At 45.9% G+C, this 26,093-nt stretch overlaps 1 protein-coding gene across 1 annotated transcript in view; it reads left to right on the top strand.

Annotated features, from left to right (window-relative positions):
- The window catches only part of DHRS3 (dehydrogenase/reductase 3), a 50,738-nt gene extending 27,176 nt beyond the window's left edge, over nt 1-23,562 (top strand). Inside the window, exons 2-6 of the mRNA XM_075329013.1 lie at nt 11,466-11,609; nt 12,498-12,617; nt 20,087-20,325; nt 20,836-20,961; nt 22,383-23,562. Of these exons, the coding sequence (XP_075185128.1) occupies nt 11,466-11,609; nt 12,498-12,617; nt 20,087-20,325; nt 20,836-20,961; nt 22,383-22,467 (714 nt within the window). The 3' untranslated portion in view covers nt 22,468-23,562. The remainder of the gene's footprint in view (nt 1-11,465; nt 11,610-12,497; nt 12,618-20,086; nt 20,326-20,835; nt 20,962-22,382) is intronic.
- The last annotated feature ends 2,531 nt before the right edge of the window (nt 23,563-26,093 follow it).

Below are 26,093 nucleotides of genomic sequence, written 5' to 3'. Positions count from 1 at the left end.
CATTCCTTCTTGAACTTTCAGCATTCATTATTTATATATAATTTATTTTTGTGATCAACCACTGTAAGTCAAAAATATCAGCTGCCCCTAGTACACTTTTTTTTTTTTTTTTTTCCCCAGCCCACAACTTGGCTAGCTTCAATGTATCTTCATTTGCATCCCTTCCTTCCTAACATACAGCGGCCACTTCTTTTAGGCACTCAAAAGTGTCATTCCCACTCGTTTTTATGACTTCCCAAAAAAATCCATATCCTGTGTCAAACACTCAGTCCGCCAAACAGATGAAATGATGAGACTATAAAAGTGAGGAGCATCAAAGGCTTGTACACTCTCCATTGTCTTTATTTTTTTTCTTTTTTGTGAAACTCTTGCGGTTTGGTCAGTGACACTTTAGCCCCTGCGTGAGTCTGCGTATAGCAGGAGAGAGCGGAGTTGGCACCTTCTCATTTACAGCCCAGGGTTCATCGGCGGGTCAGCCAACTCCTAATGACAGCACTACACTTGTTTACCACTCTCGGAGGAAGTGCAGCAATGATGGGCTACAGTACTTAGCAATGACTATGCCGGCCCTAGCCATGTCAGACAGGGCACGGACAAGGTAGCGACACCAGACCTCTGCAGGAAATGTCTGGCACCGGCCCAACCCAACCAGCCAAATAATTGTCAATTTTACTGGTACCTTTCATTATCATTTCTTTTTATGGCTCGCCCTCAACAAATATTGAAGATATATATAGGACAGGATCTCCACCTCCAAAGCAGATGATATTGTACATTTTGATGACTTATTGGACTGACATGGGAATATATATTATTCTTGCACAAGGGCCCTCTTTTGTCTGTCCGCCAGTGCTATATTGTGAGACTTTAACTTCCTGTTTCAGGAAACAATGAATGTACATAACCATGCCGATTACAACTCAAAAATATCTCGCGGATCCGTGCTTTTCTTAACCAAGAATCTTCAAAAACATTAGTGCATGCCCTCATCATCTCCCGCCTCGACTACTGCAACCTCCTGCTCTCTGGCCTCCCTTCCAACACTCTTGCACCCCTCCAATCTATCCTAAACTCTGCAGCCCGCTTAATCCACCTCTCCCCTCGCTACTCCCCAGCCTCGCCACTCTGCCAATCCCTTCACTGGCTTCCCATCGCCCAACGACTCCAGTTCAAAACATTAACCATGACATACAAAGCCATGCACAACCTGTCTCCTCCCTACATCTGTGACCTAGTCTCCCAGTACCTACCTGCACGCAACCTTAGATCCTCACAAGATCTCCTTCTCTGCTCCTCTCTTATTTCCTCTTCCCACAATCGTGTACAAGATTTCTCCCGTGCATCCCCCATACTCTGGAACGCTCTACCTCAGCACATCAGACTCTCCCCTACCGTGGAAAGCTTCAAGAGGAACCTCAAGACCCACCTCTTCCAACAAGCCTACAACCTACAATAGCCCTCAGCCCAGTAGACCACTGCGCAACCAGCTCTGTCCTCACCTATTGTACCATCACCCATTCCCTGTAGACTGCGAGCCCTCGCGGGCAGGGTCCTCTCTCCTCCTATACCAGTCTGTCTTGTACTGTTAATGATTGTTGTACGTATACCCTCTTTCACTTGTAAAGCGCCATGGAATAAATGGCGCTATAATAATAAATAATAATAATAATAAATAATAATAACCATAGTGAACAGACTAACCTTTATTGGGTAGCTCTGTGCTTGGCGCTGTGTGGTGGCTCTGTGCTTGGCAGTGTTGGGGTTCAAATCCCACCAAGAACAACTTCTATAAGATGTCTGTATCTTCTCCCCATGTCTGTTTCCTCTGGGTTCTCCAGTTTCTTTCCACACCCCAAAAACATACTGATTGGGGAGAGTCCCAAAGGGGACAGTGATGTTGTCTATATAGTACTGTGGAATATGATGTTGCTATATAGGTAAAATAAATTGGGGTGTTGACTACACATGCTCTCGCCATAAGTTTCACTGGATCGGCCCAGTTTGCGATATTGTGCCATTTCTTAGTATTGCCTGTTGTTAAATTGGGTACTCCCATGCACCACTCTGTGGTCCATGAAATCTTGGTGCAAATCTTCACAGTATTGCCAAATCAGACGTCCAATGGACCAGATGTTCTCCTTCAGAAAAAATTGTTTCATCAATCACAGCATATTAAAAAATAAATGCAACGTTTCGGTCACATAGGGCCTTTTTCAGGCCATGTATAATATTTGCTCCCTTTACCATATATGGTTTGAAAAAGGCCCTATGTGGCTGAAACGTCACATGTATTTTTTTAACTTCTTATTATTGCCATTTTTAATAAGTAATATACTCCTCCTATAAGTAAAAATGTAATTTGACAACAGCTTTTTTTTCTTATACGGGACTCCATCATAAACTGGATGTAGCTTTATCTCAGTTTTGCAGGATCAGTTTTTAAGATCCTTGCTGCTATAGCAAAGCTGCACTTTCGATGACCCTAACCAGTGTTAATAGGATTGCAAAAATTGACTCCTACTTGACCTTTTTTTTTCTTTTTTTTTTTTTTTTTGCAAACGACCTACCCACGCCCTCCCTTGTTTTAATAATTCCACAAAAGAATGAGAATGTGAGGCTTAATCTCCACTTCTGCATATTCAGGATTGGTCAGGGGCAGCCTTGTCCCTCCACAATGCTGTATTTGGATAACAATGGGTGAGAAGAGAGACAAATAATTTGTTTTGCACTTAAAACCTAATTACAAAGTGTTAGACGATTAGCAGTTACTAGCATTAAACCTTGGCATTTACTTCTTGGACCTTATTGGTTTATTCACATGGGTAATGCTTTCATCAGAATTATCTAAAATTTACATTTCGCATTACAGTAGACTAAAGAAAGCTGCCTATAAAGTGTTTATCCTTTTTCTTGTAAATGAGGGTCAAAAATACAAAAGATTTAAGTTTTGGGTCATTCAGATTGGAAATGGCAAAGCCATTAGCATCTTTGGCTCATTGATTAGTAACAGAGGAAAATAGAGAAGGGTGATAATGCCGCGCCAATGATCACTTATGGAAAAGTAAGATTAACGTATCTTTATTGTTGGCATAGGTCTACGCGTTTCAGGAGCACTGCTCCCTTCCTCAGGACCGTCAAGAACCAAGAAACATCAAATGATTTGATGTTTCTTGGTTCTTGACGGTCCTGAGGAAGGGAGCAGTGCTCCTGAAACGCGTAGACCTATGCCAACAATAAAGATACGTTAATCTTCCTTTTCCATAAGTGATCATTGGCACGGCATTATCACCCTTCTCTATTTTCCTCTGTTATCTGCCATCGGGTGGCTGCAGCCGGGATCATTGCTATATACGCGAGTAAAGGAGTTGTGACTTGCACAACTATATCTGGTGAGTATTCACTCCCCCCTCCTTACCCCACATTATTGGGGTAATACCCTATCTGCGCTTTTTTTTCCACAGCTCTGTACATTTGCTCATTGATTAGTGTAAAGCTGGCCATATGGATATGGTGGACAGCAACCTCTTCCACATCTCCATACACAAGCATTGTGCTCATCTTGGAGAGACAGAAGTTGGTTCATCTAACGTAGGGGTCCCCAACCTGTGACTGTGGAGCCACATGAGGCTTGCGGGTCCATGTGTGGCTCACGAGTGTCTTCTAGCTTGGTGTATAACCACCAGAAGAGCAGGTCACCGGATGGTGACCTTTTTTGAGTAGGCCCACACAGAACAGCAGATCTAAATGGGGGTTAAGCTAGGAATGTCTGGATCTTGGTATGATTTCTTTGGAATATCTTTAGCTGTAATTATACTGGTAATGGAGGCTCTGGGTGTCCCTACTGGGCAGTGGTTGGATGTGGCTCGTGATCCTCTTTCAGAGCTGAATGTGGTTTTCAAGGTTCGAAAGGTTGGAGACCTCTGATCTAATGTATAGAGGACCTTTTAAGAATTGGGAAAAACTCTCTTAAATCCTCTCTTCACACAGGTGAAACCATTACATTTTTGTGGATTTGTAATCATGACCACTGGATCTCGTTTGCTATAAATGATTATCAGAGCCCTGCTAAGGTTTCTTGTTATCAAAAGTATTGTAAACCTAATTTTTATCATGAAAATTGACAAAACTTTTAGACAATTGTTTCTAGTCCTATAATCTAAACTTTTTGGGTAGAAGAACATTCTCAGAAAGATCACTTATAGTTGGCTCCGTCTTGTTCACCATGAATGGCCAGGTTGAATACCTGAAACAGCCTTTATGGACTAAAATTATTCTGTGCACATCATTAATCGTGGTCTGTCTGTATACAGGCTACTACTTAAACTACCAATCAGTAAATATTTCAACGCCAACAGTTGGTTTGTGTACATAAGTCTTACTATGTATGACCACCTTAGTGCGCATAGTGAAGATATGTCGGCTGCAGCTGCCGATATCGACGGGTTTATTTGACACTGAGGGTGGTGCGACACCCAACTGATAGGAGATGTCAATTGGGTATGTCTGATTCTGGATTGCCGATCGCTTTGTTCTGAGATGGCCATCTCTACCAGTGGCCTTTCGTGTGTCTCCCTTGAGGAGCACTTGGTCGAGCGAACACTATTGTGTATGGAAGATATGATTCTTCGGCCGACCGCCATTCAATGTGTATGGCTGGCTTAACATTCAGCATAATGGAGAGCTTTTAGCCAACAGATATATATTATACAATCTGCAATTCTCCCAGTACATTAGGCTTCTATATTGAACAATAAGGACTTCTGTCTGCTTAATATCAAAAGTTTATCACATTGGAGAACTCTTTCCATGCTAACCTCTGCCACTCTGAACTTTATTTTCCTAAAACTTTAGCCAGGATAAGATAAAATAGTTTCCTACTTTAACAAGCTTCCTGTACTTGACACTCAGACGGAAGCAGGAGATGACTTGTAGACCAGACAAAACATGGGAGTCCACCTAGCTGCTTACTAGAAGGTCAAATCTATTTGTGGAGTTAAAAACCCTACATTTGTTGTTTTCCCTAAACTTCTGCAAATATATCTTTAATACAAAATGGTAAAATTCTTGATAGTAAACCCCCAGTGTCAGACTGGGGCGGCAGGGGTCCATCAGTAACATTGATTCTGGGGGCCCACTGATCAACTACAGGCAAATATTATTACCTATGCTTCTATATAATATATGGGGTAGTTTGCAAAATGAATGATGAGATGCTTCCTTTTTATCTGCACATAGTGAAAAAGTGTATTGTGCAACTACTGATTATGTTGGGAGGTAAATGACGTTCTACTGTAAAGGGACCCACCAGAGGATTCTCCGGTTCTCCATTGGGCCAGTCCGAGCCTGGTAAACCTCTTTTCCACTTGTCAATATTAGACTATTGTGAATCTTTCGTTCTTTGGCCTAAATTACGAGGCCCCAATTGACTAATATTGGTGTCGTCTTTGGCAGAAGGTCTCTTGGGCACCAGTACCTTGATACCATTCCTCCATCTGCCCCCCAGCTATGCCTTCACTATTTTAGCAGTGAAATTCGGTTCTGTTCTCATAACCGATCTTGAGATGGAAATTGCCTGCCATGTATGTATAAGAATGTGTTTTCCTCCTTTACCTGCAGATTGTTCATGTTGTGGAGGAAATAGCTTCTTCAAAATTGAAATTGCCCTTATTCAAGCAACCATGTCCTTTGCCGATATGTCTACCAAGAGAAGTTCAATTTGACTACATTACAATTCTTCAAAAAATACCTTCTTGGATGTCACCATGTATAACATGACAAAACAATCACTGATCTCGGGGAGACCAGACAGAGAAAACACTGCCGGCAGCCAACGAGGGCACTCAACACAGTGAAATCCTAGGGGCAATGCACCTAGGATTTCACTGTGTTGAGCACCCTCGTTGGCTGCCGGCAGTGTTTTAAAACTCTGGCTGGTCTCCCCGAGATCAGTGATTGTTTTGTTTTTTTTGGTCTACTAGGCATTGCTCCCACCTGGCCAAAATCCTACTCCACACTGATGAGGGGCAATACCCCGAAACAGCTGTCTGTGGATGGATACCTGGCCTTGGTATTTCCCTTGTCATTCTTTAAACTTGTCAAAGAGTTGGACATTGACTAAAAGGGCCACTTAATATGGTGGTTATGGTGGTCTCCTTAAAAAGAGCCACTCCTTGGCTAGGTCCTTCCTGGAGGGATATCTGGCTAGTTTCTGCGTTGAGACTCCTAACAGAGGCTCCACGGACTTTTTTGATTACCATGTATAACATGAAATAGGTCATTCACGATTTATATAAAATATTCCTGAATCAGTAATCTTATAAAACATCGGTATTGTCCACCATAACTTGTGGTGGTGGCGGAGAACTCAAGGTGGAATAGTCTCAGGTGGCCTCTTGGATCAGTGCCCTTTCCTCGCGTCTGATTTATCGGGTGGCTTTCATTGTCCGTTTTGGGATGATATTCTCACATTCCACCTGCCTTCAGGGCTGTCAAGCCCCCCTGGGGTCAGTGAGAGGTAACATCAGGGCAGAATACTTTTCAGGGCAGTCCTGACTTTACAGGGATTTGCCGCCTCACCGGGGCCGCTGCCCTACACAATTTTCTGGTCAGTAATTATTTGAAAGAAGAGTGTGTCTCGTTCAGTAGGGAGGTAATCAAAGAGAATAGTGTCTGGAAAGCGTCCAGGAGAGAAAAAGATATCTGTCCGTGAACTTTCCAAAGCTTGTAGAACTTTTTATTTTTTAAATTAACTTTTATTTCCAGTAAAATCACATTTCCTGTCAACTGTAATGAAATCTTTATTACCTAACGAGTCTGTTCTGTAGGTGACCGGTGTATTGTTAATTTTTATGAGGAGGTCATCCACTGCATGGTGTAAACGAAAAAAAGCCTTTGTTCCTTTTTAATCCTGGAGCAATACAGACAGTGAACTTTTGCCCTATATGTTAGAAAACATCTGGTAGTTATAACGAAGACATGGTGACCTTCATGTATTGCATGAATGAGGCGGATATGATCAGATTCGGGGGGCGGAGGGGGGTGATTGTGCTGATGAGTGTTTAGACACGTGGATTTATTTTTCAGCACATTTACTATTTTATTTTTTATTTTTTTGGGGGGGGGGTGTGGGACATGTATGGTGTGAGAAGTGAAGGGCATGTATAATCTATTGGCCTCTATTGTAGGTAAGGTTCCTATTTGAAGGCAACTGGAAATACTGATTCCAACAATCGCAAAAAAAGTTAAAAATAAAACCTTTATTTCAATTTAAAATCATAAAAGGGGGGTAAAAAAAAAGGTTTATGCGTTTCAAGCTAAAAAGCTTAGTCCTTACAGAACTTTAGAACCTTGTCTTAAAATTCATAGACCCATTGTCTTTCCCCTATTTATTTATTTTTTTCCATGACTTTAATTTTTCCTTGGTTTTTACAAAAATCATGAAAAAAGGTGGAAAGGCATTGGGTCTATGCATTTCGAACTAAAAGCTTTTTAGCTTCAAACACGTAGACACAGTGTCATGCACATATGACACTGGATCTACGCGTTTAAGGCTAGGCTCACATTTCCGTTGTTTATGATCAGTCACAATCCACCGCTCTGATAAACAGCGCAATCCGTTTGGCGGATTCCGTTGTTCCCATAGACTTGTATGAGCGGCAGATTGTGACTGATGCCTTGCGTTGCATCCGCCGCTCGACTGATCAGTCGTGGAATGACAGACTGTCGGGCAGCAAGAACGCAGCATGTAACGTTTTTTGAGCAGCAGAATCCTTTTGATTACGCTGCTCATGCTTTTTTGGCGGCCGAACGATCAGCTGATCACCCAGTAGCCGCCTTTTGTGAGCGATCTGCTGATCACCCGGCGGCCGGCTTCTGTGAGCGATCAGCTGATCTCCCAGCGGCCGGCTTATGAGAGCGTTCAGCTGATCGCTCTCATTAGCCGGCCGCCGGGAGATCATATGATCGCTCTCAAAAGCCGGCGGCCGGCTAATGTGAACGATCACTCGTTTTACAACGGAATCCGCTTTCTCGTGACAATGAATTCCAATTCTTGTCACCCGTTGTACAACGCATCAGTCACAAGCGTCAAGCAACGCATATGACTGATGCAAAACAACGGAAATGTGGACCTAGCCTAAAGCTAAAAAGCTTAGTTCGAAACGCATAGACCCAAAGCCTTTTCCCTTTTTTCCATTATTGCTATAAAAAAACAAAAAGGGAAAAATGTATTACGAAAGGGAGAGAAAAATAATATATACTGTGTGTATATTTTTTATATATATATATATATATATATATATATATATATGTATATATATGTATATATATATATATATATATATATATATATATATGTATGTGTGTGTGTATATATATATTATATATTATATATATGTATATGTATATATATATATATATATATATATATTATATTATATTTATATATTTTTTTTTTCCCCTTGGTATTAACAACAATACTGAAAAAAAGGGAACGCCAACAGGTCCACATGTTTCAAGCCAAAAAGCTTTTAGTTTGAAACTTGTAGACCCTCTTTCCTAAAATATATCATTATATACTTTTTTTTTTTTTTTTTAATTTTCTTTGGTTTTTATAATTTAAATAAATGGTTTTAATAAATATATAATATATATTTTTTTTTTTTACAATATTCTAAAAACATGGCAGCTTTCGATCAGCCTGTCAGCAGGTTTTGCAGGTCTATTGAAAAGAATGAGGCCAGATGCCAGACTACACCTAACTGGTGACCACTTTTTTTTGGGAAGGAAGCCGAGTTTCTGTTGAAATTCTGACTAGCGACTACAGAAGAGTAGGGCTATAATAGGGTGATAAGACTATACGCTATCCAAGTGCCCAATAAACCTTTTCTGTAAACACACTATCTGCTTTCACTTTAAGGCTATGTGTCCACGGTAGAATGTACCTGCGGATTTTTCTGCATGAAAATCCACGACCGCGGATTTGCCGCGGATTTTGATGCGGATTTTTTTTTTTTTTCCCCATTCTACACCCAAAATCCGCAACAATAATTGACATGCTGCAGATTTTTCCGGATCAAAATCCGCGGCAAATCCGCCGCGGAAAAATCCGCAGCATGGACACAGCATTTCCAAAATGCCATTGAAATGGCTGGAAGTGCCGCTGCTGCAGATTTTCGGGAAATCCGCGGTAAATCCGCGGCAAAATCCGCAGCGTGGGCACATAGCCTAAGCAGCATTTTATGCAGAAAAACCACAATTCGCAAGCAATACATAGTCTACTCAGGCCATACCTTCTATCCTCTCCCCTTTTTGTTTTTTTTATGGCCACAATAAGGCAGTAATATACCTACTTGTCTAAAGGCTATCAGGAATTTACATAGCTGTAGTAAACACTTTGATCCTGTTGCACTGTGTCCTTGGCCAGGAACAGGATCAAAGTCCACCATGGTCGTCTACATGGAGCAGTTTGGCCATTATTTGGAGGGGTGTTCTAGTAGACCAGAGGTCTCCAACCTGCGGCATCACCAGATGTTGCCAATTCCAGCAGCTATTGAGCCACAGTTTTGAGACCAATGTTTTAGAATAATCTGCTAAAAAAGAGATTTTTAATTTGGGGTTAAAGTACAGTGCCATCAGTAGAAAGATCTGGGTGATGAAAAGAGGGGTGTAATGGAAAATTGGCTCCATCCATGAGACTGGTCTTCACAAGAGTTGGAATTGGTGACCATAAAATCCTACATTTTTCAAATGCAATTCAAAAGTTATATAATGAAAACCTGGATAGCCCAGATTTCTTGCCCTCCAAAATAGGTAATTGTGCCACCTAGTGGTAAGGAAGAACCATTTCCCTCCCTTTCCTCTTGTAATGGCTACTTCCCTTTTGCCCAAGATGAATGTGCAGATTAGGCCGGTTTCACACATCCGGCTTTTTGCCGGTTTGACGGATGCGGCGCACGCCAGTACAGTATGATACAGTACAGTGGCAGCGCCGCCACTTCCGGGTCACATGCTCCGGTCACATGACAGTATGTGACCGGCGCTTGTTGCGCGCTGCCATTGTACTGTATACACTGTACTGGCGTGCGCCGCATCCGTCAAACCGGCGAAAAGCCGGATGTGTGAAACCGGCCTTAGTGGTTACGCGTACTATTTTATTCTGTGTTGGAAAGATCCAGAATCCCACACCCCATTACTGGATGTTCTATTGCTTGGACCCTTATGGTCCAGTCACACTAAGCAACTTACCAGCGATCCCAACAACGATAGGGATCGCTGGTAAGTTGCTAGGAGGTTGCTGGTGAGATGTCACACTGCGACGCTCCAGCGATCCCACCAGCAACCTGACCTGGCAGGGATCGCTGGAGCGTGGCTACACAAGTTGCTGGTGAGCTCACCAGCAACCAGTGACAAGCCCCCAGCGCAGCGTGGAAGATGCTGCGCTTGGTAACTAAGGTAAATATCGGGTAACCAACCCGATATTTACCTTGGTTACCAGCGCACGGAGCTACACGTGCAGAGAGCAGGGAGCAGCGCACACTGAGTGCTGGCTCCCTGCTCTCCTAGTTACAGCACACATCAGGTTAATTACAGGATGTGTGCTGCAGCTACATGTGCACAGAGCAGGGAGCAGCGCACAATGCTTAGCACTGGCTCCTTGCTCTCCTAGTTACAGCACACATCGGGTTAATTAACCCGATGTGTGCTGCAGCTACATGTGCACACAGCAGGAGCCGGCAGCACAGGCAGTGAGAGCGGAGGAGGCTGGTATCAAAGGTAAATATCGGGTAACCAAGGACAGGGCTTCTTGGTTACCCGATGTTTACATTGGTTACCAGCCTCCGCAGAAGCTGGCTCCTGCTGCCTGCACATTTAGTTGTTGCTGTCTCGCTGTCACACACAGCGATCTGTGCTTCACAGCAGGACAGCAACAACTAAATAATGGCACAGGACATTCAGCAACAACCAACGACCTCACAGCAGGGGCCAGGTTGTTGCTGGATGTCACACACAGCAACATCGCTAGCAACGTCACAAAAGTTGTTCGTTAGCAGCGATGTTGCTAGCGATGTTGCTTAGTGTGACGGGGCCTTTAGTGATCAGCTGTGATCCACTTATTTTTGAGGGTTGCCTTCAAATTGCAAAAGTCAACATTGAAGTCTGTATAGCAACAAAAGTTACTAGAATCCCAGAATATATTTGGTTCCCTATTTTAAATGATCTATATGTGGTGTTTATTTTGGACAATGCCCTGTAGTTGCTCTATAGTTTGTGTTTAAAAAAAAATAAATGATAATTATATATTTTTTTTTTTTTTTTTTTTTTTTTAAAAGCGCTGCAAAAAATTACTGCAGGACATCTAATGAGTGACAGATCTTAAATCCTTCATCATACTGAAGTCTCTGTACTTGATTGTAACAATGTATATATCCAGAATTGTTTCTTATTTACTTTTTTGATCTTTTCAGATAATTTTGTGGGGAAGAACTGAGAAATGCCTGAAGGAAACTGCTGAGGAAATTAAGCAGATGGGGACTGAATGCCATTATTTTATTTGTGATGTTGGCAACAGAGAAGAAGTTTACCAGCAAGCAAAAGCCGTCAGGGAAAAGGTAAGACCTTAAAAATGCGTTGGCCAACAAGGCGACCCAGGCAGCCATGAGGGGTTCAACTTCATCAGTTCTTTCTCTTTTCCATTTTAACTGGGAGGAAGAAACTGCATGTAGCGCCGACTTACTCACCGCCCCGGTCGGGTCGCGTCCTTTCCCTGTCATCAACGTGTGCTGCTGCCTCCTTCCTCTCCCGGGCCCTGTAGATGCCACAGAAGGTTATCGGGAGTGCATCTAAGACCCTCATGCGCACACTGGCCCTCCTCTTAAAGTGCTGGCATGCCATTTCCCTTAAGTGCCTCGCACCCTATGGCTGAGAGGCACTGTATATTTAGAGTACCCTTCCATTTGGGGTTGGTGCCTATGCAACCATCGTTTGTTAACCAGCCTCCTACCTATCTCGTTGTCGGGTTCTCAATAGCTACCTTCCCATATGTCCGAACCCGCCTGCCTTTCTCCCTCAGACATCCTGCCTACATTTATGTCCGTAACAAAGCTAGCCACCTGTCCTGGGGGGGTCAGCTACCACAGTCCCGGTCACTGCCCTGGAAGTGGTACCTGGCGTCCGCCTTGTGGTGGGCGCTTAGTTAAACCCCTCCCACTACATAGTAAGCCTAGGTTCCCCTCCCCCTGTGGTCCAGTGGGTCCACTAATCCAACTCTGCCCCTACACCAGCTGCGAGTGTTGCGTTGCAGAGTAAAGTAGTCTTTGCGGATGGCACTGTGATGGTATCTGGTATCAAACTGCTTCAGAATTGCGACATCTTTGTCTTGGGGCAAGCCTTCTTCTTGATAAGTCACAGCCAAGACCGCTGTGCTTATTCCATACAATGATATATTCTGTATTTTGTACACATTTACAATTTTTAATTTTAATTTCGCAATTTTCCAGGTGGGCGATGTCACCATTTTGGTAAATAATGCTGCAGTGGTTCATGGGAAGAGTCTAATGGACAGCGACGACGATGCTCTTCTGAAGTCCCAGCACATAAACACATTAGGACAGTTTTGGGTGAGTTATTTCTGTATAATAAAAACACCCTTTCCTTACCAATTTATTACAACCATAGGGGCCTCGACTAGTGAGACCGCTATGCTAGCAAACTAAAACTTTCAAGCCTGGAAAGGAAGGAGGAGAGGGCATTAGTATCCATCTACTTGTGTACAGGTTCAATGACTAGAGTACTGCTAAAGTCCTTGACAATGGAAGCAACTTTGTCCATTCAGACTGTAAAATGTGCAGATCAAGAACATATTTCCTTCAATGGTCCGCCAATTAAAGGTTGTGTCACAAACCACCGGGGGGGTCACTCAGAAATCCCCCGCGCTGGCTACCAGTACGTCACAATCGGGGGGTAACAAGTGGGGGTCACCCCTACTTTATACCTCCCGACCGACAGACAGAGCACGTGACGCGCTCTCTAGCGCCCCTCCTATAGTCAGGCCAATTATGGAATTGCCCGACAATAAGCAAGGAGGCCGCTATACTACTTATGCCGATTATTGAAGGGTCCCCGGTGAGAGTAGGGTATATATTCCCCCGACCTCCGCGGGCGGAATATATAAAACCTCCCCGAATCTCACTGGCCTCCCCACAATAATCCTTGGCACAACTCGCTGCCACCAACCGATTTACGGTAACTATTAGCCGAACACACAGACGTGGGATTCAAGATCGAGATAACAGAACAGCCCAAGATTAATTATATAATTTAATCAGCCTAAAGCACACTAGAACTACAATATATACAATAGGGACTCTACAGAATATACATATGTCAGAGTACAGTTACAGATAAAGCATGTTTTACAAACAGGTATGCAATTCAATCAGTTACCTTGTGTGTCTGGCCACAGGGGGGCGCTGTAGACCAGGTTTCCAGGAACTCCCACAGATGTTTCCTACACGTGCCCCCAGCGAGAAGAACCTTGGAAAATGGCCGAAGCAGGGTTATCAACCTGGGCAAATCCAGGTCCCCTCCTACCTTAGTGACCTCACAGGGAAGCACTGCCACTCCCCCTGCATGGATCAGAATTATCCAGCAAAGGGGATTTTGGCTATAACTTTGCCTGGGAGCGTCGTAGGCAGACGCCAATGCTCTCATTGTGACAGTTATGAATTTAGCTACAGAACGAGGGGACTCATGACCTGTCTGCCAGTTCCCCATTGGCTGATATCACGCCTGGGGCATTTCCCAATGTCCTGTTCCCATAAAAAGGGGGTGCCGGCATCGTCCACATGCGGAGACACCATTTTTATGGTTGCCATATTTATCGGAAATATGGCTTGCGAGATATGAACCATTTTTTACTGGAGTCGTTCTGTCTGGCTATTTCCATAGCCTTGCTAACTAGCTAGCAGCTCCTACTACAGGGTGACGGCAGGGAGTCATCCTGTGTCCATTGTCCTAAAGCCACCTAATTTCCATATCACAGGACATGGCCATGGATTTGTTGCTAAACCAGTTGTGTGAAGGGAAGGGGGTAGTGACACCAGGAGAGGGCTTCCTGACATGACTTGAATGTCATGATTTATCGTCATATCTCCAGATTTACCTCACAAGTGGCAGGGGCATTCCTCATCCCGAATGGCATCACCGTGGACTCGTACAGTCCAAATGGGGTAATAAAGGCAGAGCGTTCCCTGGCCTTGCGAGTCAGGGGGATCTGCCAATATCCCCGGCTCAGGTCCATGATGGTCAGGTACTGAGCCCCGGCCAACTGATCGAGCAGGTCATCGATGCGTGGCATTGGGTACGCATCGGCGACCGTGACAGCATTGAGCCCCCTGTAGTCCACGCAGAACCGAGTGGTTCGGTCCTTCTTAGGGACGAGGACTACAGGCGAGGCCCAAGCGCTGTTGGATGCCTGGATCACCCCCAGCTCCAGCATCTCGTCAATCTCCTGGCGCATGTGTTGCTGCACCTCCAGGGAGACCCGATATGCTGAACGCCGGATCGGGGGATGATCCCCAGTGTCCACGTGATGGACAGCCAAGTCAGTCCTTCCGGGCTGGTTGGTAAACAACCCCCGGAAGGGGTGTAGGGTGGCCCACAGCTGGGACCGTTGGTCCTCCAAGAGCTGGTGGCCAACCTCCACATCCTCAATGGATCCGCCTGCCCTAACCTGGGCTAGCATATCCAAGAGGGTTTCCGCTTCTCCCTCCTCGGGCAGGTTGCACACGGGGAGCGCACATGCCTCCCGCTCATGATGTGCCTTCATCATGTTCACATGGAAGGGCTTCCGCCTTCCACGGGCAGGGTCCAGGGTGACCAGGTACGTCACAGGGTTGAGCTGCTGGTACACGAGGTATGGGCCTTCCCAGGCTGCCTGAAGCTTGTCCTGTGGTACGGGGACCAGTACCCACACCTTTTGACCCACTTGGTAGGTCCTCTCACAAGCGTTCTGGTCGTACCAACGCTTCTGATCGGCCTGGGCTTGAGCCATATTGTCGTGTACCAGTTGTGTCAAGGCCTGCATTTTGTCCCGGAAGCGCATGACATACTCGATAACCGACACTCCAGGGGTGGCCAAATCCCCTTCCCAAGCCTCTTTCACCAGAGCCAGGGGGCCCCGCACACGTCGCCCGTACAGGAGCTCAAACGGTGAGAATCCTGTTGAGGCCTGTGGAACCTCCCGGTAAGCAAATAACAGGTGTGGGAGATACCGCTCCCAGTCACGCCCATGGGAGTCGACCAACATCTTAAGCATCTGCTTTAAGGTGCCATTGAACCGCTCGCACAGGCCATTAGTCTGTGGATGGTACGGGCTGGCCACCAGATGTCGCACCTGGACTTGCTTACAGAGGGTCTCCATCAGCTGGGACATGAATTGGGTCCCCCGGTCAGTGAGCATTTCCTGGGGAAAACCCACTCGGGAGAAAATCTCCAGCAATGCGGTGGCCACCTTGTCAGCCCGAATGGACGACAAGGCCACTGCTTCTGGGTACCGGGTGGCATAGTCCACTACCGTCAGTATGAAGCGTTTCCCGGAGCTGCTGGGGATGGCCAGCGGGCCGACCAGATCCACAGCCACCCTCCTGAAAGGCTCATCGATGATTGGCAGAGATACCAGTGGGGCTTTGGGGCGTGGCCCCGCCTTCCCCACTCTCTGACAGGTTTCACACGAACGGCAGTAGGCAGCCACATCGGCCCCCATTTTTGGCCAGTAGAAATGCTGGTTTAACCTGGCCTTGGTCTTAGCGATCCCTAGGTGTCCGGCCATCGGAATCTCATGTGCGATCCGCAACAACTCCGTCCGGAACGGATAGGGTACCACCAACTGTCGGTCCCTGGGCCACGCCTCCGGTGAACCCTGCTGGACCGTGGCCCGGTACAGCCGTCCTTGGTCCCAGACCACTCGCTCCGGGTCCGAGTCCGAGGGAGGCTGTGCCGCCTGCTCCTTAAGAGCTTTCAGGCTGTCGTCAGCTTCTAACGCTGCCTGAAACCCCTGACTAGATGTGGCCAGAATCGACGAGACTGTCACATCTTCGGTCAGTACCCCGGGACCTGTGTCCTGGCCTCCACCTGACTCGGCTGCCACTTGGTCAGAAGGGGAAGAGCTATCGGACCTCCGGGAGGCCCCTTGGCTTCCAGCACTCCCACTGCGGGTGACAGCGGCCACAGCCGCTGCGACCGTGGGTCGTGCCTGCTCCTCCTCCGTTCCTGACCAAGTCGCCGGTTCAGGCAGACCTACCTGGCTTCCTGACACCCCGGTTGTGGGGGAACCCTGCACCGAGATCTTACCTGGGAGCACTTCCGCTCCTGGACCGGCCCCAATCTCACCTGCCTGTTCCCCCTCTGCAGCAACAGAACCCCGCTGTGAAATCTCTGGGGACCCCACATTTGCTGTGGTAGCCCCCACCCCACACACTGGTCCTCCCCCTGCAGCACCCTGCTCTCTGCTTATCCCTGCAGAGGGCAGCAGATCCCAGCTCACAGGCTGGTTACTTGTAGAGGCATTGTCACACCTTTCTCTGACCCCCTCCCCTGTCACAGCTGCAGCTGAGTGTGTGTCTATGGTGTCTATGCAAGCAGAAATATCAGAGTTCACTCCCTCCTCCCTTACATCATTCATAGATAACACATTAACATTGTCAGGAGTCATGTCAGCACTGGCTGAAGGTTCAGCCTTTGGGGCGGGGCCAAACTGGGAGGTTATTTGCCCCAAATCTGTCCCAAGTAGCACGTTTGCAGGGATCCGATCAGTTACCCCCACCTCCCTCACCCCTCGCCCTGCGCCCCAGTCCACATAAATGTCAGCAACAGGCAGCGCCGGGTCAATGCCTCCAATCCCGGAGACAGCGAGGGTTTTTCCAGGGATCAAGTCTTGGGGGGACACCATCTCAGGCCGCACCAGAGTCACCTCCGAGGCGCTGTCTCGCAGTCCTATGGTCACAGACTGGCCGACGGTGACAGGTTGGAAGCTGTCCAGGGACCTACCACCACCCCCACCCACACAATACACCTTGGGCGGCCCTTGGGACGGGGACGGAGCCGGGGCCTTGGGACGCTGAGGGCACATGGCCTTGAAGTGTCCAGGTAGGTTGCACTGGTGGCACCGTCTTGGTTCTGCCACGGGCCTGGAGAGGGGAGTTGAGGGGGACACCCCCTGCAGTCTAGGGGCAGGTGGGGCAGTCGCAGAGTTCATCTTACCCCCTCTCCAGGTGCTGCTGGTGGCTGCTCTCCTGGCTTCAGGAGCCCGATTGTTGGTGTAGTCATCTGCCAGGGCAGCTGTAGCCGTGGATCCCTTTGGCTTCTGGTCTCGGATGAACTGGCGGAGATCCTCAGGGCAGTTCCACAAGAGTTGCTCCGTGATGAACAAGTCCAGGATCTCCGGTCCGGTGGAAAGCTGCAGGCCTTGGGTCCAGTGGTCGGCAGCTCGGGCAAGTGCCCGCCGGTGGTCAGCCCAGGAGTCCTTTGGTCCCTTCTGCAGCGTCCGGAACTTCTTGCGGTAGGACTCCGGGGTGAGGTTGTACTGTTGGATCAGGGCCCGCTTGATGGTGTCGTAGCCCTGATCCGCCTCAGCAGGCAAGTCCCCAAGGATATCCAGGGCCTTACCCCTTAAACGGGGGGTCAGGTATTTGGCCCACTGGTCCTTGTTCAGATGATGCTGCAAGCAAGTCCGTTCAAAAGCAGTCAAGAAAGAGTCCAAGTCTCCATCCTTCTCCAGCACTGGGAAGTCCTCAACACGGACCTTTGGAAGTTTGGTGTCTGGAAGGTCACGGGTGGCTGATGAGGGCCGGAGCTGAGCTAGCTGCAGCTGGTAGTTACGCTCTGCCTGGCGCTCTTCACGCGCTGCTTGCCGCTCACGCTCGGCCATGAGTTCCTTGTAGCCCTCCCGGTCTCCAGCCTGGCGTAGGGCCATAGCCATTTGAAGAAGGCTATCCGAGCCTCCCAGGCTCGGTGGAATGGCACGTGGTGATCTGCGGCCCGCTGCGGAGCCTGGTGATTCACTGTCCATTGCAGAGCGGAGGGCTGGTATCTGGCTCGTTGAGGACCCTTGGGCGAGCTGCTCCTCATCTTGTCCAGCAGTGCCCGGTTGTGCAATGTCCTCTGCAGAGCTGTTTTCTGGCGTCGAGCTCCTGGAGGACTCGTGGGCAACCTCCTCATTGCTGTCCACAGCACCGTCCTCCCTCTCTTCGGCTCCTGCTTTAGCATTGGCCAGTTGCATAGCTCTGCTCCTGGTGCCATCAGCCATTCTTGCAGACTTTTGGTCACTGACACAGAACTGACACCTGATGCCTCCACACACCTTACAGTATCTGCACTCTGACACTCTAGTGTTGAGCTGGTCTGAAGACCCCAGCAGCCACAGCTGCTGCAGGCAGTCTTTAGTGTCTGGGAGTATGGGTCTCACACTCACACACACTATTATCTCGATCCCACCGCTATGCCACCAATATGTCACAAACCACCGGGGGGGTCACTCAGAAATCCCCCGCGCTGGCTACCAGTACGTCACAATCGGGGGGTAACAAGTGGGGGTCACCCCTACTTTATACCTCCCGACCGACAGACAGAGCACGTGACGCGCTCTCTAGCGCCCCTCCTATAGTCAGGCCAATTATGGAATTGCCCGACAATAAGCAAGGAGGCCGCTATACTACTTATGCCGATTATTGAAGGGTCCCCGGTGAGAGTAGGGTATATATTCCCCCGACCTCCGCGGGCGGAATATATAAAACCTCCCCGAATCTCACTGGCCTCCCCACAATAATCCTTGGCACAACTCGCTGCCACCAACCGATTTACGGTAACTATTAGCCGAACACACAGACGTGGGATTCAAGATCGAGATAACAGAACAGCCCAAGATTAATTATATAATTTAATCAGCCTAAAGCACACTAGAACTACAATATATACAATAGGGACTCTACAGAATATACATATGTCAGAGTACAGTTACAGATAAAGCATGTTTTACAAACAGGTATGCAATTCAATCAGTTACCTTGTGTGTCTGGCCACAGGGGGGCGCTGTAGACCAGGTTTCCAGGAACTCCCACAGATGTTTCCTACACGTGCCCCCAGCGAGAAGAACCTTGGAAAATGGCCGAAGCAGGGTTATCAACCTGGGCAAATCCAGGTCCCCTCCTACCTTAGTGACCTCACAGGGAAGCACTGCCACTCCCCCTGCATGGATCAGAATTATCCAGCAAAGGGGATTTTGGCTATAACTTTGCCTGGGAGCGTCGTAGGCAGACGCCAATGCTCTCATTGTGACAGTTATGAATTTAGCTACAGAACGAGGGGACTCATGACCTGTCTGCCAGTTCCCCATTGGCTGATATCACGCCTGGGGCATTTCCCAATGTCCTGTTCCCATAAAAAGGGTGTGCCAGCATCGTCCGCATGCGGAGACACCATTTTTATGGTTGCCATATTTATCGGAAATATGGCTTGCGAGATATGAACCATTTTTTACTGGAGTCGTTCTGTCTGGCTATTTCCATAGCCTTGCTAACTAGCTAGCAGCTCCTACTACAGGGTGACAGCAGGGAGTCATCCTGTGTCCATTGTCCTAAAGCCACCTAATTTCCATATCACAGGACATGGCCATGGATTTGTTGCTAAACCAGTTGTGTGAAGGGAAGGGGGTAGTGACACCAGGAGAGGGCTTCCTGACATGACTTGAATGTCATGATTTATCGTCATATCTCCAGATTTACCTCACAGGTTGCTTTACAGCAATCGCCAAAATGTTGAGTTTCCAGCAGTTGCATCAGTTACCCACCATTGCCCAACTTGGCACCCTACGGAAATTTTAAGAAAATTCTGCAATCTTAAGGCAGATCAAAACACTCTGACCCTCCAGTATTAGATGAACTATGCTGATCCATGTCCATTTCTGTACAACAGTGAGGTGTCAGAGTTTTATATCCATAATATAAACTTCTCCCAAATGTCCACCCTTCTGCAACGTCCAATCGCCCACTGTGTATAATCTAATTTTTCACTTCTGTTTGTCTTGTTCCAGACTACTAAAGCTTTTCTGCCACGTATGTTGGAGTTGCAGAATGGACATATTGTCTGTATAAACTCTGTGCTTGCCTTATCGGCAATCCCGGGTGCCATTGACTACTGCACTTCTAAAGCCTCCTCCTTTGCCTTCATGGAAAGCTTGACCTTGGGTCTTCTGGACTGCCCGGGAGTCAACGCCACAACAGTATTACCCTTTCATACGAACACTGAGATGTTTCAAGGGATGAGAGTCAGGTTTGTACATATTTCTTCTAATTCGGTGGCTGCCGTGAAATTGGTGAAGCCACTAAAGTTCTCCTTGGTTTTGTGAGCAGCTGGCACTTTGCTATTGAAGAAACAATGCCAGTAGGATATAGTCGTTCTGAGTGCCCTCTGGACACTTTTGATGTAGAGGAATAAAACTACCGAGTTACCTAATATGAATCCAGGATAAATTGACTCTTGTAACCATACCGTTCCCGGCAAGTGATCTAATAACACTTGAGGTCCCACCTATGAAACGTTGGGTCACATCCAAAGTAATCATCATGAGTCAGTGCCCTGTGCTCGCTCCTCAGCCTCCCATTCATTCCTGTGATTTGGGGCACATCCAACAAATGTCAGTACAGAAAGTGCTACGGCCAATAAATGCCCATAGCCTCCAGATCCTCTTGGTTATTTATTATCACCAGGAAGGTTCTCTACAGATCTTAGTAGGATGAAATGAAATAGTTTTTTTTTTTTTTTTGTTTTTTCTTTTTCTAGGTTTCCCAGTTTATTTCCTCCCTTAAAGCCAGAAACTGTAGCAAGGAGGACGGTGGAAGCTGTGCAGAAGAATCACGCCTTGTTACTGCTCCCCTGGACCATGCACATTCTTGTCATCTTAAAAAGGTAAGGAGACCTTGTAGGAAGATCATAATGGGATCTCCAAGGCTTAAATAGGTTGTCCACTACAACATTGATGGCTTATCCTTAGGATAGGTAATCAATGTCTGATGAGCCAGAGTCCAACACCCCGCACCCCCGCCAATCAGCTGTTCTCGGCAGCGCAGGCAGCCGTAAATGTTCCGTTCCGGAGCTGCTCAGTCTTCTGATAATGGCCACAGCCGAGTACTGCACATCCGCCTCCTATTGATGTATTTGTGTAGTAAGTACCCGACTGTCGCCACTATCGGAAGATGGGGCAGCTCCGGGCAACAGAGCATTAAAGCGCCAAGAACAGCTGATAGGCCGGGATCAGACACCCGACATCCCCTGCAATCAAACATTGACGTATCCTAAGGATAAGACCTCAATGTAAAAGTAGTGGACAACCTCTTTAAGGTATCAGTAGACTAGAAGAGGAGGCAATGTCACAGCTGTAGCTCTCCCAGAAAAATGCTTTAGTTCCCCATTGACTTCCATTCTACTCTGTACACGAGTCATGCTAGTCCGAGAACCAACTGCGAGTTAAGAGTACCACGCATGGTAGTGCTCGCTCATCACTAGTTATGAGCCCCCGAGCATGGTAGTGCCCGCTCATCACTACTTACGAGTACTGAGCATGGTAGTGTTCGCTCAACACTAGTTATGAGCACCCGAGCATGGTAGTGCCCACTCATCACTACTTACGAGTACTGAGCATGGTAGTGTTCGCTCAACACTAGTTACGAGTACGGAGCCCCCGAGCATGGTAGTGCCCGGTCATCACTGGTTATGAATACAGAGCATAGTAGTGTTCGCTCATCACTAGTTACGAGGACAGAGCACGGTAGTGCCCGCTAATCACTAGCTATGGACCCACGAGCACGGTAGTGCCCCGCTCAACACTAGTTACAAGTACTGAGCACCCGAGCATGGTAGTGCCCGCTCATCACTGGTTACGAGGACCAAGCACAGTAGTGCCCGCTCATCACTATTTATAAAGTCTCCCAACCGCTCACTGATGTATTACTCTGAGTGCACTGAGTATCCAACGCCAAAGGTCTAACAGTGCAACATTTTTAATTAAATCAAATGGCAAAAGTGATTTTTAGCTTAGAATACATGCATTTAAGTAAAAAGTGCATGTCTTTTAAGCTTATTTCTATGGCTTCGCTATCCTCTGACTTACATTACCGCCTCTTCCTGTTTTTCTTCTGCCTATTGCATTTTCTTAAGTTCCCGTGAAGGCGTCTTTCATCAGCCTGTGTTCTCGTCTTCTTCCTGTAAGACCGGTAGCATTTCCTTCCCCCTTTTGTGCAGAAGTAACCACAGGTAGTTTCAGTTTCACGTCCTTTCTTCTCCTCCAGACCCAGACATGATACAGTTTGTTTGTCTTGTGTTTTCCGCAGCGTTCTTCCCCAGTCAGCACTTGAAGAAATCCACAGGTTTTCTGGATCTTATACTTGCATGAACACTTTCAAAGGGAGGACATAGATCCAGCCAAAGAGTAAAGGAACAGTCACTGAATCAGAGACCCTTCCCCATGAACCATCCGGACCGTGGTTGTGAAGCATTTGTTCTTCGGATCTACAAAGGCTTTTGAAGGAATGTTGATCTTCCAGATCACTGACATTGCAGTGCGGCCTGTTCAGGCCCTGATACTGCTGAACTGGAAAGAATCTGGCTGTTGAAAGACTATTTTTTTATTTTTTTTTTTTTTATTATTTTTTTATAGAATTTTATGGTTAAATCAGCCACTAGTGTAATTATTTACACATCAGTTTTAATATTTTACTTCGACTATTCTACTGGTTACCTGTCATCTTGTCTTGACTAAAGTCTTGAGAAAATGAGCCCCTTGTGTTTTTTGCTGGTATTTTTCCAACTTTTTTTTTTTTTTTGTTTCTTGGGTGATATAAAAATTAAAGAAAAAAATAAATAATAAATTACACCACCCAAGAGACAAAAAAATAAATAATAATTTACGTATTGCAGACATTTGTTACAAAAAAAGATTATTTTTGGTTGAAAATACAAAGTACAGGGCTTTTCTGCAGATAAAAAAAAAGTCGCAATGTAATGTGTAAAACCCAATATTTTTTTTTTTTTTAATCAAAAAATTTTAATGAAAAATAAAATATATATATTTTTTTTCTGTATCATTTTTAAATCCCCCGTTTTAGTATGTTTGGTTTTTAGTTGCTTTGTGTGGGTTTTTTTTTTTTTTTTTCACTTAAGGTTTTTTCTATTTGGTTTTTTTGTGACTTTTCAGCATTTTTTTTTATTTTTTTTTTTTTTTTGGGGAGTTTTTTTATACTTTTTATGTTTTAATATCTTGGAGAGTCATTTTAAGGGCTTGAAGAAGAAAATCAGGTTATGTACAGTTTTTGTTTGTTTTAAAGTCCTATTTAAAGCTGGTGAGAAGGAGCCTTTTGTTCGTGCTTTGACTTTTATGTAGATTTAAATCCAAAATGTCAAAAACTACAATAAATCTTTAGCAATGTATACAGCATTTTCACCAGAGCAGCACAAGTGACAGTCTATTGTTTTAGTAACGTGTTAAAATACTGAAATATAAAATATTTAAAAAAATAAATACTAGATTGCCTTTTTTTTTATACAATATATTAAATATTTATTCACTTATATAGCGCCATTAATTCTGCAGCGCTTTACATACATTGGCATCACTGTCCCCATTGGGGCTCACAATCTAAAGTCCCTATCTGTATGTCTTTGGAGTGTGGGAGGAAACCGGAGAACCTGGAGGAAGCCCACGCAAACACGGGGAGAACAAACAAACTCCTTGCAGATGATGTACATGTCAAGTATCAGTGCCCGGGATTATCTTGCAAACAAAAGGATCAGGAGTCCAAAGTCGGTCACACTGGATCTTTAACTCCCCCAACATAATCTATTAGGGGCGCCCATAATTATTACACAGTCAGCAGATCCCATCAATATTTGCATAAATGTCAGTATCCACATGTGGATATTATGGTTATACACAGATATTATCAACAGGAAAAAAGTAAATGTTACTTATTTATAGTGTGTTAGTCTATTGTATTTCAGAGCTGAATTCACAATTCTGTTGGTTATTGGAAGCTCTGGCAGTGTTTATGCTCTTGGAGGACAAAAGGATCAGCGATCAGAAATCGGTGGCTTTTGCCACTGTTAGTCTATTGTGTATGGTGGCATCTATCCCTGCATAAGATGATTGTATAGAGTCTGGGGTAAAGGCAACAAGTCCAAGACTACAAATCATTGGAGCTACAGCTGGAAAGGAAGTCTGGGATAGTTCATCAGTGCCAGTGTATGACTGACTGTACAAGATATGAATGTACACTGAGTGCAGCTCTGGAGTATAATACAATATGTAACTCAGGATCAGTAATGCATGTAGCAGCATAGTGAGTGCAGCTCTGGAGTATATTACAGGATGTAACACAGGATCATTACGGATAAGTAATGTAATGTATGTACACAGTGACTGCACCAGCAGAATAGTGAGTGCAGCTCTGGAGTATTATACAGGATGCAATACAGGATCATTACAGCATAAGTAATGTATGTACACAGTGACTGCACCAGCAGAATAGAGAGTACAGCTCTGGAGTATAATACAGGATGTAACACAGGATCATTACGGATAAGTAATGTAATGTATGTACACAGTGACTGCACCAGTAGAATAGTGAGTGCAGCTCTGGAGTATAATACAGGATGTAACACAGGATAAGTAATGTAATGTATGTACACAGTGACTGCAGCAGCAGAATAGTGAGTGCAGCTCTGGAGCATAATACAGGATGTAACTCAGGATCATTACAGCATAAGTAATGTATGTACACAGTGACTTAGATTTTCATATAGAATAATGTTTATGTTCTCAGGCACATAGAGGAATAAAGCTGCTGCTCACTTCTAGATTCCACGTATTTATGGTTCTGATGGTAGAGTTGAGCTGGCACTAGTGATGGGTGGACCCGGACTGTAAAAGTCCGGACTCGCACCAGTTCAAAAGTACCCAAGTGTCGGGCCTGGGCCTGGAATTCTGAGGGAATTCGGGTATTGATCCAGGTCATACAAAAAAAAAAAGGAAGAAAAAAATATCAAGCAAGCGGGCTGTACTTACCAAGGCTATGGTGCAGCTGTAACTGCTTCCACGGCCGCTCATTAGCTTCTTTGCATATGCACTGCTCTCCCCGCCTACCAGCGCCTGTGATAGTGTGTCTGACCCTTCCAATCACAGGCACTGTCTGCGGGTCACTATTATACAGTAAAAATACATTTAAAAAAAATTGGTGTAGGGTCCCCCCCATATTATACCAGCACAGATAAAGCCTACAGATCCCAGCCCTGCACTTATCTTGGCAGTGTATCAGAATAAGAGAAACCGCATGGTGCTTTTTTTTTTTTTTTTTTTTTATCTTCAATTTAAAACCGCGTGCGGTTCCCTCAATTTTGATACCCAGCCATGATTAAATCCCAGCAGCTGGGGTTTGGTATTCAGGCTGGGGAGTGACCCATGGTTATTGAGCCCCCCCCCACCTAAAAAATAGCAGCATGCAGCTGCCCAGAAATGCCACATCCATTCAATGCGACAATCCCAGCACTTTGCCCGGCTCTTCCCGGTTGCCATGCTTCGGTAGCAATAGGGGTAATGAGGGGTTAATGTCAGCTCACAGCAGCCACTAAGCCATACATTAGTATTGGGAGCTGTCTGAGGCACCCCAACCCCCAATACTAATCTAAGTGAAAAGAAATAAACACAAACATCAAAAAATCCTTTTTGAAATAAATGACAAAACCGCACACCCTCTTCACTACTTTATTAACCCCCAAAACACTCCCTCAGTTCTGATGTAATCGACATGAGGTCCCACGACGATTCAAGCTCTGCAACATTACTGAAGGTACAGCACGAGATCATGGTACATGATTGCCTGCTGCGGACTTCAGGCAGAGACTGAGCCATAGTGATCTGTGGTGACGTCACTCAGGTAAGGGTACCGTCACACTAAGCGACGCAACCAGCGATCCCACCAGCAATCTGACCTGGCAGGGATCGTTGGTGCGTCGCTACATGGTCGCTGATGACCTGTCAATCAAGCAGA

The sequence above is a fragment of the Anomaloglossus baeobatrachus genome, chromosome 11, assembly GCF_048569485.1.
Source record: "Anomaloglossus baeobatrachus isolate aAnoBae1 chromosome 11, aAnoBae1.hap1, whole genome shotgun sequence".
Taxonomy (NCBI): Eukaryota; Metazoa; Chordata; class Amphibia; order Anura; family Aromobatidae; genus Anomaloglossus; species Anomaloglossus baeobatrachus.
The sequence above is the reverse complement of the archived record's forward strand: the minus strand, read 5'-3'. Positions and strand labels throughout refer to the sequence as shown.